This window comes from Castanea sativa, chromosome 11 (assembly GCF_040712315.1).
Source record: "Castanea sativa cultivar Marrone di Chiusa Pesio chromosome 11, ASM4071231v1".
Taxonomy (NCBI): domain Eukaryota; kingdom Viridiplantae; phylum Streptophyta; class Magnoliopsida; order Fagales; family Fagaceae; genus Castanea; species Castanea sativa.
The window spans coordinates 46,893,268-46,911,422 of NC_134023.1; the positions used below are offsets into that span (position 1 = coordinate 46,893,268).

General features: G+C 40.1%; 2 protein-coding genes across 2 annotated transcripts; both read left to right on the top strand.

Moving 5' to 3' along the window:
- Positions 1-11,576: 11,576 nt before the first annotated feature.
- LOC142615831 (F-box/kelch-repeat protein At3g23880-like) lies at positions 11,577-13,372 on the top strand. Its single transcript, XM_075788688.1, has one exon. The coding sequence runs from the start codon at positions 11,610-11,612 to the stop codon at positions 12,903-12,905; it is 1,296 nt and encodes a 431-aa protein (XP_075644803.1). The 5' UTR covers positions 11,577-11,609; the 3' UTR covers positions 12,906-13,372.
- LOC142615835 (uncharacterized) lies at positions 11,682-18,155 on the top strand. The gene is made up of 2 exons (XM_075788689.1): positions 11,682-11,734; positions 14,685-18,155. The coding sequence occupies exon 2, from the start codon at positions 17,330-17,332 to the stop codon at positions 17,972-17,974; it is 645 nt and encodes a 214-aa protein (XP_075644804.1). The 5' UTR covers positions 11,682-11,734; positions 14,685-17,329; the 3' UTR covers positions 17,975-18,155.

Below are 18,155 nucleotides of genomic sequence, written 5' to 3' on the forward strand. Positions count from 1 at the left end.
GCGTAAGAGAATAAACATAGCAAGGCCGCACTTTCTTGCCGACCACGACATCCCCAACGACCTCAACACCATCCTATACATGCGACCCATCGCGGCGATACCTCTCTCGGCGCACTCTCAAGCAACTACCGTTCCGGATGAGCAAGTGTCCTCTTCGCACACGTTGGACAACGAGATAGACCAGTTTCAGCTTGAGGACGTCGAAAGACCCCAAGGAAACCAATTTATCGTGCTCTCTGACGAGGAAGAAGAGCCCGCCAAGGCCTCCGGAGTTGCAGGTTTAATAGTTGCTCAGCCTGACGACGATTCTGAAGAGGAAGAAATGGACGTGCTTCAAGGCCTTCTAATGAAGAGAGGCGAGAAAGTCGCCCAAAAAAGAGCAGGAGGGTCCCAAGTTCCTCCATCCTTGCCACCTCCTCCTCCTCCAGCTGATCCTAAACCTCCGGTTGAGGAGCCCAAGAAGAAAAGAAAGGGGGAGGCCGAGGAGGCTGGTGGCGAAAAGCCGAAGAAGCCAAGACAGCAGCCTCAGCAAGCTCAGCAGCAGAAGCTGGACAAAGGCAAGGGACGTGCTTGTTCAGTTGAAAGTGGGGAAATTAGGGACATGGCCGAAGTGCGCCGAGCACCGGCTACTTGGTCTCCTGACTTAAGATTGGACGGAGCACCAATCTCTTGCCAGTCCAGCATCAGGGCATTCCAACAAGGCCACACCCACCACCTGGCCGAGGCGTTGGAACGTCCCCTTCTGCTGCCCAAGGATATAGACGCCTTGAAAAAAATGAGCTAGCCTCAGCTGTTTCTTTCTTTGAAAATGGACTTAGCCCTGGTAAGTTTCACTTCTTATGGATATTTCATTTTTAATGATATCGGATTATTAGTAAGTGTTTTTCTGCATCTAACTCTCTGATACTTTGCCACAGGCCATTCAAGAGGTCTTTACTGCCGAGAAATTTGTGGAGGATTCTCGGAAGAAAGCCAGAATGGAGCAGGATATACGACTGGAGACTGAGAAGTCCCTGGGCCAGGCCCTCGCAGAAAACGAGAAACTCACCTTTTAGCTGGCCAACCTAAAAAGGGGGAGAGACGGTGCTGAGGCCAGCCTAAGAACGATGAGGACTCAAGTGGAGGGGCAGCGCAAGCTTCTTCATCAAAAGGACGATGAACTCTCCAGAGTACAGAAGAAACACTATGACTTGGAGAAGGAGCTTGCGCAAATGAAGAAGGAAGCTTGCACCTTCAAAGGTTTACTAGAGACTGAGAAGAAGGCTAGCTACCAAGAAGGGGTGACGGCGGCACAAGACCAGCTGACAGAGGCATTCGCGGCCTTGTGCCGAGAATACTGTTAACAGGTCTGGGGTGAAGCCCTAAACATAGCAGGGGTTCCTTCAATTTTCGAGCTGAGGAAGCCAGAGAACGTTTGGCTTCCCCTTGACATACAAAAGATAGAAAAGGCTCTTAGTGTCGCACCTGCCCTTGAGACAGCTCCTTTTGCTCTCCCTCCTGTGATCCCAAAACCCATTTCAAATCCTACAGAACCTTCAGGTTCCAATAAAGAAAAATAAGGGTGCGGAGGTGCCGAGAAAGACCCAAGCCAAAGTGTGGAGCCTATTGTCCCTCCAACAACTACAGCAGACAAAGGGAAGCAAGTTCTATCTTCCTTTGAGTTGGAGCTAAGAAACAATGAGTCAACCAGCACTTCTCAGCAAGACCCCCTTCCAAAAGTTTAGGGCCGAGCCTAGGACTTCTCTTTCTTTGTAATTAAAATTTAGCATGTAATGTATGTCTGAATAATTAATGAAAGACAGTTTCGTTTGATTTTCATTTGACTTGTACTTATTTAATCTTTGTGTTTGCCATAAGAATTCCTCTCAAACTATATTTCATGAGTATATCAGGCATGAAGTAATAACAAACGCCTAACAGACTAACTTAACTATTTGCAAACATTTGAAAAGTAAAGCGTTCAAGAACCTACCAAAAATAAACTTGGTTTAGATGATAAATAGTGCCACACTTTGCAAACCCATGTGATACTTAGAATTTGTAACTTAAATGCTAATAATAGTAAAATGTGGAGTCCGAGAATCCTACCTTACCAAATTTATGTTTAATACTTAAAGATGTATGACTTAAAATTCTATTTAAACATGATATGTGGTCCAAGGACCATATTTAACCAAATTTCTGTTTGATATTTTAAAACATATCAATTTCCACAAGGTATTTGGTCTGAGGACCATGCCTTACCAAGTTTCTGTTTGATATTTTAGAACATATCAATTTCCACAAGGTATGTGGTCCGAGGACCATGCATTACCAAGTTTCTGTTTGATATTTTAGAACATATCAATTTTCACAAGGTATGTGGTCCGAGGACCATGCATTACCAAGTTTCTGTTTGATATTTTAGAACATATCAATTTCCACAAGGTATGTGGCCCGAGGACCATGCATTACCAAGTTTCTATTTGATATTTTAGAACATGTCAATTTCCACAAAGTATGTGGTCCGAGGACCATGCATTACCAAGTTTCTGTTTGATATTTTAGAACATGTCAATTTCCACAAGGTATGTGGTCCGAGGACCATGCATTACCAAGTTTCTGTTTGATATTTTAGAACATATCAATTTTCACAAGGTATGTGATCCGAGGACCATGCATTACCAAGTTTCTATTTGATATTTTGAGAGTTGTGATTGATAAGCCCATATACATTTATAATTTAAACCACAAACGACAAAAGCACCCTTTATTAATAATAATACCTTCAAAGGTTGTTTACATTCCACGGACGTTGTACAACTTTTTCATCTAGATCAGCTAGTCGATATGACCCTATGCCTACTACAGAAATAATCTGATATGGTCCTTCTCAGTTCGGTCCTAATTTACCCTAGGCTGGGTTTCTAGTAGTACCTACAACCTTTCTCAAGACCAGATCCCCAGGCGCGAGTGGCCTGAGCTTCACATGGGCATCATACCCTCGTTTAAGCTTCTGATGATAATAAGCCATTTGGACCATAGCTGTCTCTCGCCGTTCCTCAACTAAATCTAGGCTCTTATATAGGAGGCCGTTGTTAGTTTTTGGGCTAAAAGTACTCGTCCTCAATGTGGAGAAGCCCGACTCTAAAGGTATCACTGCCTCCGCCCCATAAGTCATAGAGAATGACGTTTCTCCTATGGATCTGCGCGGCGTAGTTTGATACGTCCATAGAACGTGTGATAATTCTTCTACCCATCTGCCCTTCGCATCGTCCAGCCTTTTCTTGAGTCCATTAACTATAACCTTATTAACGGCCTCGGCTTGCCTGTTTCCCTGAGGATAAGTTGGAGTGGAGTATCTATTTATGATGTCCATGTCACCACAATATTTCCTAAAAGCTCTACTATCAAATTGAACGCCATTATCCGAAATGAGTGTATGTGGTACTCCAAATCTAGTGATGATGTTTTTCCATATGAACTTCTTGGAATCGATGTCCCTAATATTTGCCAAGGGCTCGGCCTCTACCCATTTGGTGAAGTAGTCGGTCCCTACAAGTAGCCACCTTTTGTTTCCTACAACCCTCGGAAAGGGTCCTACTATGTCCAATCCCCATTGAGCGAAAGGCCAAGGACTAGAAAGAGGGTTAAGGACTCCCCCAGGTTTATGGATGTTAGGAGCAAACCTCTGGCATTGATCACACTTTCTTGCATAGTCCTGAGCTTCCCTCTGCATATTCGGCCACCAATATCCTTGAGTGAGTGCCCTATGAGCTAGGGACCTTCCCCCAGTAAAGCTACCACAAATTCCCTCATGCAGTTCTTCCAAAAGTGTCTCCGTTGATTCGGGGTGCACACATAACAAATATGGTCCGGAGAAGGACCGTTTATACAATTTTAGATCCTCGGACAACCAGAAATGCGGTGCCTTTCGACGGATCTTGTTTGCTTCAGACTTGTCGTTGGGAAGAATGTCGTTTTTCAGAAAAGATATCATAGGATCGATCCAACTAGGTCCAGGCCTTATCAAATGGATCCGGGCTGCACTAACAGTGGTAAGAGCTAGCGCTAGCAAATCTTCGACAAGGATAATCCTAGGCAAACCCTGAGTCGATGACGTAGCTAAGGTAGCCAAAGAGTCTGCATGCATATTTCCACTTCTAGAAACGTGAGACAAGATAAAGGAATCGAATTTAGATTGTAAACGTTTGACCTCGGTCAAGTATTCTTGCATTCTTGGGTCCCTAGCCTCTATGGTCCCTGTCACCTGGCCGACCACTAACTGAGAATCTGAGAGCATGTGAACTTCCTTTCCGCCCATCCTATGTACCATGTTCATGCCGACCAAGACTGCTTCGTACTCGGCCTTATTATTAGTAGCCGAGAACGCCAACCTTAGGGATTTTTCGAAGACAATCCCTTCGGGGGATACCAAGACGAGTCCGATGCCAGAACCTCTCTGGTTAGCTACCCCATCAACGGATACGTTCCAAGTCAAAGGTCTTTCGTTTGTAATCATGCCAACTGATTTCTCATCCATGTGTGATTCCTTCAAAGTTTCTTCCAACAATGGTTCAGCGAACTCTGCCACCAAATCTGCAAGAACCTGGCCTTTCACTGAGGTACGTGGCATATATTTGATGTCAAAGGCTCTCAAAATAGTTTCCCATTTAGCCACCCTTCTAGAGTAGTCGGCACTACGCAACACTGACTTGAGAGGCAGTTGGGTCAAAACTACAACGGTGTGGAACTGGAAATAATGAGGAAGCCTCCGCGTGGCATGAACTACAGCTAGAAGTGCTTTCTCTAAAAGTAAGTAATGCACCTCGGCGTCATTCAGCATCTTACTAACGTAATAGACCGGTCTTTGCACCCCACTGTCGTCCCTTATGAGGACCAGGCTGATCGCATGGACAGCCACTGCCAGATACGCAAATAGGACCTCATCTACTTCAGGCCGAGACATAATGGGTGGCCGAAAAAGATATTCCTTAAGTTGTTGGAAGGCTACAACGCACTCCTCAAACCATTGGAACCCCTTCCATTTATTCAACAGTTGGAAGAAAGGCCTGCATCGGTCAGCTGACCGCGAGATGAACCTGCTGAGAGCAGCGATCATTCCAATTAATTTCTGAACTTCCTTTGGATTTCGAGGTAGCTGTAAAGTTTGAATGGCTCTGACCTGTGCTGGATTCACCTCTATCCCTCTATGAGTAACCATATAACCCAAGAACTTACCAGAACTCACCCCAAAAGAACACTTCGAGGCATTAAGACGCAACCTGTACTTTCTAAGTACCTGAAAAGTGTCGTCCAAATCTTTCACGTGCGCAGATATCGCCTTACTCTTCACTACCATGTCATCCACATATATCTCAATGGTCTTTCCCAGCTGTAATTCAAACATTCTGGTCATCATCCTTTGGTAAGTTACCCCAGCATTCTTCAACCCGAACGGCATCACTTTATAGTGATAATTCCCTGTTGGAGTAATAAAGGCAGTTTTCTCCTAATCTTCTGTCGCTAATGGAATTTGGTGATAACCCTGGAAGGCATCCAAAAAACTCATTCGAGGATGCCCAACGGTGGCGTCCACTAGCTGGTTGATGCGGGGCATCGGGAACGAGTCCTTTGGACAGGCTTTGTTTAAATCTGTGAAGTCTACACATACTCGCCATTTTCCATTCTTCTTTTTTACCACAACCGCATGCGCCAACTACTCCGGATAAAAAACTTCCTTGATAGCCCCAGCCTTCTTGAGCTTGAGCACCTCCTCTTTAACGGCTTCGGAATGCTCCTTGGAGGAACGCCGAGGGGGCTGCCTTCTAGAAGGAATAGCAGGATTGATGTTCAAATGATGACAAATGAAGCTTGGGTCAACACCCGGAGCTCCATAGAGGTCCCAAGCAAAAACATCGATGTTATTCTTTAGAAACTCCACCAATTTCATCTTCTCTTGGTGTGGTAAACATACTCCAACCTGAAAGAACCTTTCGGGATCATTCGATATCAAAAACTTCTCAAGGTCTTCGCATATGGCCTCATCTGCTGTCACCACGCTGAGCGCATCCAGAGTCATTAATTGCTATAAGTCTTTCACAGCCGAGGTCGAGGACTGCGCTTCGGTCTGATGCAGTACTGCGGCCGATATGCATTGCCTGGCCATCAATTGGCTGCCGAGAATCTCTTCAATGCACTCCTCCGAAGGGAACTTAACCTTAACATGCAAGGTGGAGGAAATAGCCCCCAGAGTGTGCAGCCAGGGCCGGGCAAATGGCTGTGTATGGGGAATATGCATCGACCACTATAAAATCCACCTCAACCGTCTCGGAGCTAGATTGCACGGGCAACCGAATCTGTCCCTTTGGTATAATGGCTTTCCCTTCAAAACTTATTAACGGTGAGTCGTAAGGGGTGAAGTCCTCCAACTTCACTTCAACCCCTTGAATAAGTCAGGATACATGATATCCATGCCACTGCCTTGATCAATCATCACCCTTTTTACATCATAATTCCCTATCCTCAGAGTGACCACTAGGGCGTCGTCATGGGGTTGGATGGTTCCAGCCTTATCTTCCTCCGAAAATCCCAAGACAGGCACATTCAACTTCAATCTCTTCGGCTTGGAGCCCCGCTCCTCGGCTTGGGAGTGTGAAACTGCCATCACCCTGGTGGGACATGAGCCAGTCCTGCCAGGCGCAGCGAAGATAACGTTGATCGTTCCCAAAGGAGGCCGAGATGAATTATTCCTCTAGTTATTCGAGCCAGACTGACTGCCCTGTCCGCTAGGTTGGTACAGGTGCTGCTTTAATTTTCCTTCACTGACGAGCTGCTCCAAGTGGTTCTAGAGGGTCCGACAGTTCTCGGTAGTATGACCCACGTCTTGATGGTACTGACAAAAGAGATTCTGATTCCTCCTGGTAGGATCCCTCGCCATCTTACTAGGCCATCTGAAGTAGGGTTCCTTACGGACCTTCTCCAATAGCTGGTGCACCGGTTCTCGAAATATGGTATTAACAATTTGAGGTGCCGCCGAGCCAGACTGTCCGGAGTAATCTCTTCTCAGCTTGTTGTTGTGATATCTGTCCGACCTGAAATCCCTTCTCTCCTGCGGGATAACCTTCGCCTTACCCTTCCCCTGCTGTTGGTCTTCCTCGACCCTTTTGTATTCGTCAATACGGTCCATGAGGCAACGTACACTCCGTACGGGTTTCTTGGTCAAGGACTTCCACAAGTCATGATCGGTTGGAAGACCTACTTTAAAAGTATTGATCGCCATCTCGTCAAAATCACCGTCTATCTCGTTAAATATCTCCTAATACCTGTCGGAGTATGCTTTCAACATCTCGCCCTCCTTCATAGCCATAGATAACAACGAGTCCAATGGTCGAGGAACTCTGTTGCATGTAATAAACCGTGATGCGAATGCTCTAGTCAGTTCCTCGAATGAACCTACAGACCTAGATTTCAGACCGTTGAACCACCTTATAGCAACAGGTTCCAAGCTAGAAGGGAAGACTTTGCACATCAGGGTCTCATTGTAAGAATGCACTGCCATTCTCTGGTTAAAGTGGCTCACATGTTCCACCGGGTCAGTCCGGCCGTTATAAATGATAAAAGTGGGCTGGGTGAACCTTCTGAGGAGTCATCCATTCTCAATCCTACGTGAGAATGGTGACTTAGAGAGTTGGTGCAACGCCCGGCTCATAGCATCGTTCCCCAAGCCCCTGGAGGGGAGCTTCCTGTGCCTATGACCTGGTGAGCCATTCTCTTCACAAGAGGATGTTTTGCTGGGGGGCGACCATGACCTTGAACTGTAACTACTTCCCCGGGATCTCCCTGAAGAAAGACTAGATGAGGATGGCGAATGCCTCCGTCTGACGCGGAGTAACTTCCTCTTAAGATGATTGATCTCCTTCTGTATGGCTTTGGCACCATCTTCATGGGTGGTACTGTCTCCTCCACCATGAGTATGACTCGCTCTAGGATACTCGATGTGAACGTTACCCTCTCGACCCCTCCGGCACTCAAGACGCTCGAAAAGATCCTCAGGTTGCGATCCCTTAGATTCTGCATGGTGTGAGCTTAAGCCTGCCATGGTGTTCCAGTTCCTTCAACATTAGATTCCCACAGACGGCGCTAATTGTAAGAGCACAATTACGCCTGGATCCAAAAGCACACTTGGGCTCAGACCCAATGAGCCTTAAACAATGAAATTTGTAGAATGTGGACTCGCAACCTAGTTTTAGTGATATTCGAAACTTGATGAACAGGCTAAAATATTACAGTATTTACAAATAATAGACAAATGGGGCAAAATGAACCTCCTCGGACGTAAGCCGAGGACAACTTCCCTTTTTTAATATATTATTTCTCTTTATTCTTTCAAAGGTTACATTCTTTAATGTTTTTCCCCCTCCTTTTTCTTTACTCTCTTCCCTCCTTAAATACTTCTTCTTCTTCCCTCTTTATCCACGTGTAACGCAAATCACCCCTTTAGACACATGTCCTATCCACCACCCTCTGGAAGTCTTTAAATGACAACAAGAAGGCTGACTTCTACTATTCAATGGTCATTCCCCCATTAATGCGGCCAGGGAGGTAGGTGCAGGGTCTTTAATGTGGAGGTAGCAGCCTTTTTCTGAGATATTTCTCTCACACCGTTGCATCTGGAGGGTGCTTAAATCCCCCTCTTAACCAACGATTTTTGCAGAACTCTGCCTTGATCTTTTTGGTGAATCCCAAGGTCATCGTGGGTCTGTCCGAGGAGAGATTCGTCCTCGGACGAATCCTCGGACTCTCGACTCATGGGCCGACCTACAGTTCTAGGGGGCTTTTAGTCTTAAACAAACTAGCGCCCATCAACAAAGCCCAAGGCCCAAATACTTACTTAGGTCATTTTAGTCCCCACAAGTTCTTTAGCAAATTCCATTTAAACTCAAGTAGGAAGCTAAATCAAAAACCTAATGAATAAAATTTAGCTGCAAAATTAGTTGTACCCTAAAATTACAATCTTACTAAATATTTTTTTATTGGAGGTAAACTTTGACAAATTTACCATTGGATTATATCTTCTTCTTATATCCCCCATGCTTGCAAAATTTCTATGAAATTAAAGATCAATAGATATATCATCAATAAATTGTTTAAATGACAAGTTTTGGTTGTTTAAAATTATGCATAAAATATAAGCTTATAAATCATATAGTAAATAATATCTAATTGACACAAAATTTGACATGTGTAGTAAGAGTGTAAAGAATATGTCATTCAACAGTTAAATTTACAAAATATGTAGTAATATTTATTTTATTGAGTAAGGTTATTGTCTTAGACTACAATTAATTTTGTATCTAAACTTTGTCCAACCTTATTTACAAGGGTTAGCTTGAGTGCAATAGTCAAACTTAACGATTTGGGTGTATGGATCTTAAATTTACGAATTGTTTGTATAGATTTATTTGCGTACAAATTTGAAATTATAGAATTTGTGAAAAATTGTAATAAATTATAAACTATAAGAAAATTGTAGAACTTGTTGAATTTTTATTGAGAAATTACGGAATTATCAATAGATGTTATGTTCTTTCCTTTGTTATTGTTGTTGTTGTTGTTGTTTTTTTTTTTTTTTAACAAAATCATTTGATTAAAAGTAAAAGTTCCTTTCCAAGCACAAGAGGTGTTTCGAAAAAAACATGCAATACAAATTGAGATATATCAATTATCAACATTTTTTAGACTACAGAGGTCAATAACCTTTCAAACAAAGCCATCCAGATTCGAAATAGAAGTTGAGTCGCCCTTGGATCGTTGTAAGAGCACCAACATTGAATGGGCTAAACCCATTCTCCATGCCAAATTATAAAGTACAATAGCATTGAGGCCCAAAACCTTTCTCCATTGAAAGTTGTACAATGCCAGAATTGTTAAAAAAAAATGCAATTGAGCTACAGTGCAATTCTACATTTAGAATTGCACTGTAGCTCAATAGTATAAAAAAAACTATTTTTTATTCAACTCTCTCCAATCATTTCTGCTCTCTCTACTCTTTTTCTTCCTATCTTTCTCTCTTTCTTTCTACTTTCTCTTCTTCATGGTCTCTCTTCTTCAACGGCATGGAGGCAACGGTGTGGAGGCTCGATCAACTGCTGTGGTGGAGGCGTGGAGGTCGTGGGGTTGTTGATGGGTTTCCGGCGTGAGTTTGTTGATGGGTTTCCGGCGTTTGGGTCGGATTTAGGCCGGCGTTTGGGGGATTTGTTCTGATGGGTTTGTTGGGTTTGATGATGGATTTTGGTTTTTGATTTTGATTTTTGATTTTTGATTTTTGATTTTGATTTGGCTAGATGGGTTTGTTCATAGGTTTTGATCGGCGTGGGTGGTTGTGATCGGCGTTGTGGTGGTTGTGATCGGCGTGGGTTTTGACGAGATCAGCGTGGTGGAGATCGGCGTAGGTGGGTGGTTTCGACGAGATCGGCGTGGGTTTTTTTTTCTGGGTGGTGGATTTTGATTTGGCTGGATGGGTTTTTGATTTGGCTGGATGGGTTTTTTTTTTTCTGGGTTTGCTGGTATATGTGATAGACATAGGTGGGTGAGAAATAAACTAACAGAAGATTCGGGAAGGAAGAAAAAATTGAGAAAAAAGAAAAAAAGAAAAAAAAATATTTTATTGTGAAAATATATTATTTTAATGAGTAGAATAGAAAAATAGAAGTTTTGATGTTGAGTATATTGAAAAATGGTATTGTATAATTGATAAAGTGATTTTTTGATGGTAAAATAGGATAGAATTGAGAAAAATGAATGTGGATGCTCTAAGTCCTATATATTTACATTGGTAAATTCCTTGTATCTCCTTGCATTACAGTAGACGGTGTAGTCATGGACTAAGAAATTTTCGAGAACGTTAGAACTTATTTTATTTTAGGAGTAGGGTGCCCCGATAAAGAAAGTATTTAATGAGACATTTCTACATGAGTTCCACATATATTATGAGAAAGATGGCTTATAAAACACCAAGACAATCTCATAAGATAATTGTTGATTCGAATGTAGATTTTATGTTTTAACTTAAAAAAAAAATTACAATTTATCTACATATGATTTAAAATTTAACATTTTACTCATTTAAAATTAGCTTAATTAAAGTTCCGTAATCCACCAAAATGATCTCATAGGATAATTGTTGATTCGAATGTAGAGTTTATGTCTTAACTTATAATATAAAAAAATACTAAATTACAACTTATTCACATGTGGTTTAAAATTTGACATTTTACCTACCTAAAGTTAACTCAATTATAGTTTTGTAACCCACAACAAGGCTAAGTATGTCTCTCTTCTTCAAAAACACAAAAAACATAAAATTACCAGATCAAATAATATAAAAAGAATACAGTGGAATACTGGCATCATGAGTTTTCAAACCCCAAATATGGGACTTAAATTTCGGTCAAACAACACCTAAGGTAACTTTTAATTTTCAAAAAAAAAAAAAAAACTAAAATATAAGGGTAATAGGGGAAAACTAAAAGTGGAGATTTATAACTTATCCGATTACCAATCTAGTATTATATTCGTATCTTTTTACTCTCCAGCCCTAAACTCTCTCTTTCCTTCCGTTGAAAGAAATGCAGGAAACGGGAGAACATCGTTCACTACCACCGTTTCTCCGACGGAGGAACACCGATGTCCCAATCGACATCGTACACAACATCCTCGCAAGGCTGCCGGTCAAACCAGTAATGAGATTCAGGTGCGTTTGCAAATCCTGGGACTCCTCAATCACCACCCCCAATTTCATCTCTACCCACCTTAACAACAACAAAATCATCAACAACGTGAACAAAGATGACGATGATCATCATGGTTATCTCTTACACATGCCCAACGTTATTACAAGGACCATGTATTCGTCTTCTAGTTCTAGCAACCCAGTCTGTACTGTTGTTTGTGACCGAACTTTCAATAGGATTTCCGAGTACCCAATTCCCTCTGATCTTCTGATCAACTTCGCCGAAATAGTAGGTTCGTTTAATGGTCTATTGTGTCTCGCTGAGTATGGAAATGGTGCTACTTATGATGAAGTTATATACTTGTGGAACCCCAGTATTCGAAAATTCAAGAGGTTGCCTCGGACTCGGTTAAGCCAATATGATTGGGATGCTACTGGGTTTGCTTATCATTCGGAGAGAGATGACTACAAGGTTGTAAAGATTTATTCTCCCTCGTCGAACAGAATTAAAAGGCCTGAGGTTGAGGCTGAGGTTTATAGTTTAAGCTCGGATTCGTGGACGAGGGTTGGCATCTCATTGAGGCCCAATGTTGTGGTCTCCAAGGTCAAGGATTATTCGTCGGCCTCGTTTGTTAATGGGGCTTTGCATTGGTTGGTGTGTGTTAGTGAAGGTGAAGTGGAATTTCGAAATAGGAAAATAATTTTGTCATTTGATGTGGATGATGATAAATTTGGTGAGATTGCACTCCCTGGTAGGCATGGACGGAAACGGCTACATTCGGAGCGCTTCAAAGAAAATCTAGCGGTGTTTAAGGGGAAACTGGCCTTAATTACATTTGGAGATCGCGAATTTTTTTACTTAGTAGATAGTATCAGGCCTTGCCAATGTGTCGTTTGGGTGATGGAGGAATATGGTGTATGTGAATCTTGGAATAAACTTTTTTCTGTGCGGTTGGGAAAAGTTGATAGTTTCTTTGGTTGCACCAGGTTTGGTGAACTTCTAGTTCAAAAGGCTTTCAAGTTTAAGTATGGTGCTAGTGAAGTATTGAGGTGGAATAATTGTGTGATTGCTTCACTTGACCCTGAAACTTTACATGAGAAGTATCTTGGTGTTCAACATCTTCCAAATATAGCTACTACTTTTGAGGAAAGCCTTGTTATACTTGATCGAGCAGATGGGCAGTCTGGATAGGAAGTGAAATCATTAGCTTTCATAGAATTTTGTTATGCAATCTTTAATAGAAATGAGATCATTATCATGTTTTTACTTTTAGTTATGTGGTAGGCATGAAAGTATTGGTATGACACAGAGGGTTGGATTTTTTAGATGACGGATAATATCCCTTACTGCTTGCGGAATGGGGTATCAAATACAGGAGATTTGCTTGGAGTTTGAATGCTATTTTGTGCATATTTGTTTGGGGTTCTGCAGTTTACCATCTTTTTTTGCAGAGATATAGAACATTTATGGAGGCCTGATCAGCTCTGAAGAAGGTATTATGTAATCTAGTGGAAGTCAAGAATGGTGTGGTTGATAGAGGGAGGTTTAAGAATTTTGTTTTTAATAGAGCTTTACATTGTGTTTTTTTTTTTACTCTGTTTTTGGATAACAGGTTCTTAATTCTTAGTAATAGTATCTGTTTGAACTGTGTTTGCTTATTCTGAGTTGGCAATTGTATGTTTGCGGCAATTTAAGCATGGGGCTTATGACTGTTGTGACAGATGTCAGTCTGTTGTGTTCCTTCACAATCATAGCTAAACAAATTTTGGTTGGTAGTGCTTTTTAACCAAACGATTTTTTGGTAGTGTATGTCACCTCCTATTAGTCAATGTTTTGTCAGGTCCTTTTATTTTAATTTTTGATAAATTGGAATTTTTAATGTTATTTTTCATTGATATGGAGTCGCTGATAAATTTTCAGTTAGAAGATTAGTTTTGAAACAACTGACATTTTCCTGTGTCTAGTAGTGCTCATCACCTAGGTTAGTTAGTGTACACCTGACATTCCAACAATGGTTTTTCTCATAATTAATCATTCCATCAAGAATATTAGTACTGCTAATTGGTGTTTTTTTTGTTCTTTTTGGGTGATTGAAAGTTAAAGTTCCTTTCCAAGCACAAGAGGTGTTTTAAAAAACATGCAATATACATTGAGATATATGAACTTGCAACATTTTTGAGACTACAGAGGTCAATCAACGGTATAAACAAAGCCATCCTGATTAGAAATAGAAGTTAGTGTTTATGCAAACGATAACTACTACTAGTTAATCCCAACTAGTAGTCTTATAACATGGAGGGGTGGATTTTATTCATGATGGATAAAATCCCTTACTGCTTCTGGATTGGGGTATCTAATACAGGAGATTTGCTTGGAGTTTGAATGCTGTTTTGTGCGGATTTGCTTGGGGTTCTGCAGTTTACCATCTTTTATTGCAGAGAGATGGAACATATATGGAGGTATGATTAGCTCTGAAGAAGGTATTGTGCAGTCTATCAAATGGGAAGTAAAGATTCAAGACCTGTGTAGTTGCTAGAGCGAGGTTTAAAAACTTTGTTTTTAATAGAGCTTTATGTTGTGTTTTCTTGACAATGTTTTTGGATTACAGGTTCTTAATTCTTAGTTCTGTTTGAACTCCCTTACTCTGTGTTTGTTTACTCTGTGTTTGTTTATTCTGTGTTGGTAATTGTAAGTTTGCAGCAATTTGCTAAGCCTTTGGGCTTAGGACTCTTTTAACAGATGGTGGTCTGTTGTGTTCCTTGCCAATCAAAGCACGAACATTTGGTTGGTAGTGCCTTTAAACCAAACAATTTTGTGCTAGCGCATGCCATCTCCTATTAGTCGTGTTTCTTCAGGTCCTTTTGTTTTAATTTTTGATAAATTGGAAGTTTTACCTATATATATATATATATACATATATGGAAACTTTGTATTTTTTATTGATTTGGGGCCTCTGATAATTTTTTGCAGTTAAATATATTTGGATTAGGCATGAAACAACTGACATTGTCACCTGTGTCTAGAAGTGGTCTTCACCTAGGTTAGTGCACACCTGACATTCCAACAATGGTTTTTCTCATATTTAATCGCTCCATAAATAATATTAGTACAGCTAACTGGTGTTTTTTTTTTTTTTTTTGGTTCTTTTTGCTACCATTGAATTAGAGTTAACTTAGATCAAATATCAATCTATCCTCTAGAAATTTCATACTTATATCATATGAAACAGAAATTTTCTTCCAACATAGAATTCTCTAACCCAGCCTTCATCCACTTATTTTACGTCAAGCATAAATTTTACGACTGTGATGTAACGAGAACGATAGAGGTGGTTGTTTGGAATGATTTATGGTCAACCAAAGCACAAAAGAGTGTATAGTAATCCTTCTCACATAGTTATGATAAGTCAAGCTTTTCCATTAAGATAATAATTTTTTTTTTTTTTTTTTTTTTTACATTTTAATGTTTTTGTAGCCCCCTAGACAATGTGGTAGGTTACCCTAATTGATGGTTTTTAAGTTTTAGCAACATCAATAAATTGAAATTTCGTATTTTCCAATTCCAAGTAGCAGCCTTTGTATCTGCTTTTAAAAGCTGTAGTTTAAGAATTTTTCTGTTTATTTTATTTTGGATACTCTCTGTCTTGTTAATTGTTGTTATCCCTCTTAACCCAAATTACATTATCAACAATAGCCTGCCTTTTGGAACCAAAATTTTCTCTTCACTACTAACCTGTCCTCATTGACCCAACAAGGAATCAATTTCATTACATTACTATATTTTATACACTTATATTCATAATTCCTAAGATATGATAATTTGGAGATGATAAGGCATGTATGAACTTTTAAGTCTGGTTTGCTGTGTGTGTGTGTGTGTGTGTGAGAGAGAGAGAGAGAGAGAGTGTGTGTGTGTGTGATGAATTGAAGCTCATTTCCCTTGTCATTGTGAAGTCTCAAATTGTAGCTTGTTCCTGATAGGTAAGTAGAGCAATTTTATTAATCAGGAAAAAAAAGGAACTTTGAGTTCATGATGATGAACACAAACAGGAATTACACAAATATCAAATTGTAGGTCTAAGAGAAGCTAGGAACTCAAACATGGATGAACAATTAGATGGACCCCAACACCTTGACAGATTAAAAAGAGTGCGAAGCACAGATTTTAATTGATCCAAGGAGGAGTTTTCTTTGTCATCAAACAAAGTATGATTTCTTTTCTTCCAAATAATTCACATAAAAAAATTTGGTTCCAAGTTCCAATTATCTTAGCCATGCTTCCTAAACCAATTTCTCACAAAACAATAAATTCACCACAGAACTTGACATGACCTAATGAATCCCAAATATCTGAAACACATGCCCCCACAAAGCATGTGATAGCATGGCAATATCACAGTGAAGTAATAGATGATTCATTGACTCCCCGTTACTTCAACACACACAACACCGATTCACTAATGGCAATCCCCTCCTCATAAGATTATCCAAAACACAAGGATCTGACCTAATGCTGCCGTCCACATAAAGAACACAACCTAGGAACCTTAATGGTCCAAATACCCTTCCATGGAAATGGGGAAGGGAACACCATTTCTTTTTTCATTGTGCCATCACTTAGTTTCTAGGCTATCGAGAACTGATATTTGCTTTTGACATAATACAAAATTTAAGAAGGTACTTGGTCCATTTGTTTCTCCCATATCCAACACCAGGTGATTCAAGGGTGGTGCTACAGTCTATTCAGAGGGGGTTCAAATGAACCCCCTAACTTCAAAAAAAAAAATTTATAAGTAATGCTAGAGATAGAGATAAGACAAATATAAATAAATTAGTCTTACAAATAGACGTATTACTAATCACAACTAATTCAAATAGAAAATGTTAAAAATACTATAAATTTTATTACATAACTTTTATAATTTGATGTGACAATGAATATGATATGTGGGCTTTAACAAACTATTAAATGCATTTTTTAATGAATTTTTGTGATTAGTGATACATTTTGTAATTCTCATGTTGTAAATTTTATAATATCTCTAGCATTTTTGTAAGCTCATGTCACTGCTCACATCCGTTACAACATCAGTATGTAGTAAAATTTATTAGAACTTTAGCATTTTCTATATAAAAAAATCATATCAATAAGTAAAAAGAATGGATTTAAGAAAATATATTATATAAAATGCTAGTTAAATAATAATTAAGTGATAACATAAATACTAAATTTGAAGATTCTGCCTTAGGCCTCCGAAATCACTTGCCCCAGTTTCATCTATACACACCTTAAATAACAATAACAGCGAAGATCATATTCGTCTCATGCACATGCTTTCTTCTTCGATTTCCAAGAGCCCAGTTTGCATGGTTGATTGTGACTGCATGTTAGATAGGATTTCCAACTATCCAATTCCCTCTCACCTTCGTTAATACCTTGCTGAAATAGTCGATTCATGCAATGGCCTATTGTGTGTCACGGACTTCAGAACTATTGCCAATATGGCTGAAGTTATAAATTTGTGAAATCCCAGTATTAGGAAATTTAAGAGGTTGCCTGGTGCATAAAAAAATATAAATGGCAGGCTAACGGATTTACTTATCAGTCCGAGACCAATGACTGCAAGGTTGCAAAGATCTATTCGTCTTCTTCTTTCTGAATGCTATGATGAAGAACCTCAGCTTGTGGCTGAAGTATACACATTAAGCTCCGGCTCGCGGAGAAGGGTTGAAATCTCATTGAGACCCGAGGTTGAGGTCAGTAATTGTTTCACGGCTAATTCAACTGCCACATTTGTTGGTGGGGCTTTGCATTGGTTAGGAGAATTTCTTGAACTTAATGAAGACAATGATGATGAAACAAAGATTTTGTCATTTGATGTAAACAATGAGAAATTCGGAGAGATAGCACTCCCTGGTAAACGTAAAATGAATCACAAAAAGGTAGCAGTGTTCAAGGGGAAGTTGGCCCACATTATATTAGGAAAGCCATGCTCCATTTCGGTGATGGGGGAGTATGGTGTACATGAATCATGGAATAAAATTTTGTCATTACGGATGGGAGATGTTGTAGACTGCTTTAGTTTCACTAGTCGTGGTGGAATTCTAGTGCAAAGAGAAGTCAAGGGTCTAATTGATGACTGCATGATTGTTTCAATCGATCTCGAAACTTTACATGTTGTTCAACATGTTCCAAATATAGCTACTACTTTCATGGAAAGCCTTGTGTTACTTGATGAAGGAACCGAGCTATCCGCATAAGAGGTGAAATTATTATTGATAATCATAGGATTTTGTTATGTAAGTGTGATATAAATGAGATCATTATCATGTTGTTTCCTATGCTGTCATTTTGTTTTGTGGTGGGCATAAATGTATTGGTCTGATGTAAAGGGGTGAATATTATTCTTGATTTATATCAAATCTTGAAGCTTCTGGCAGT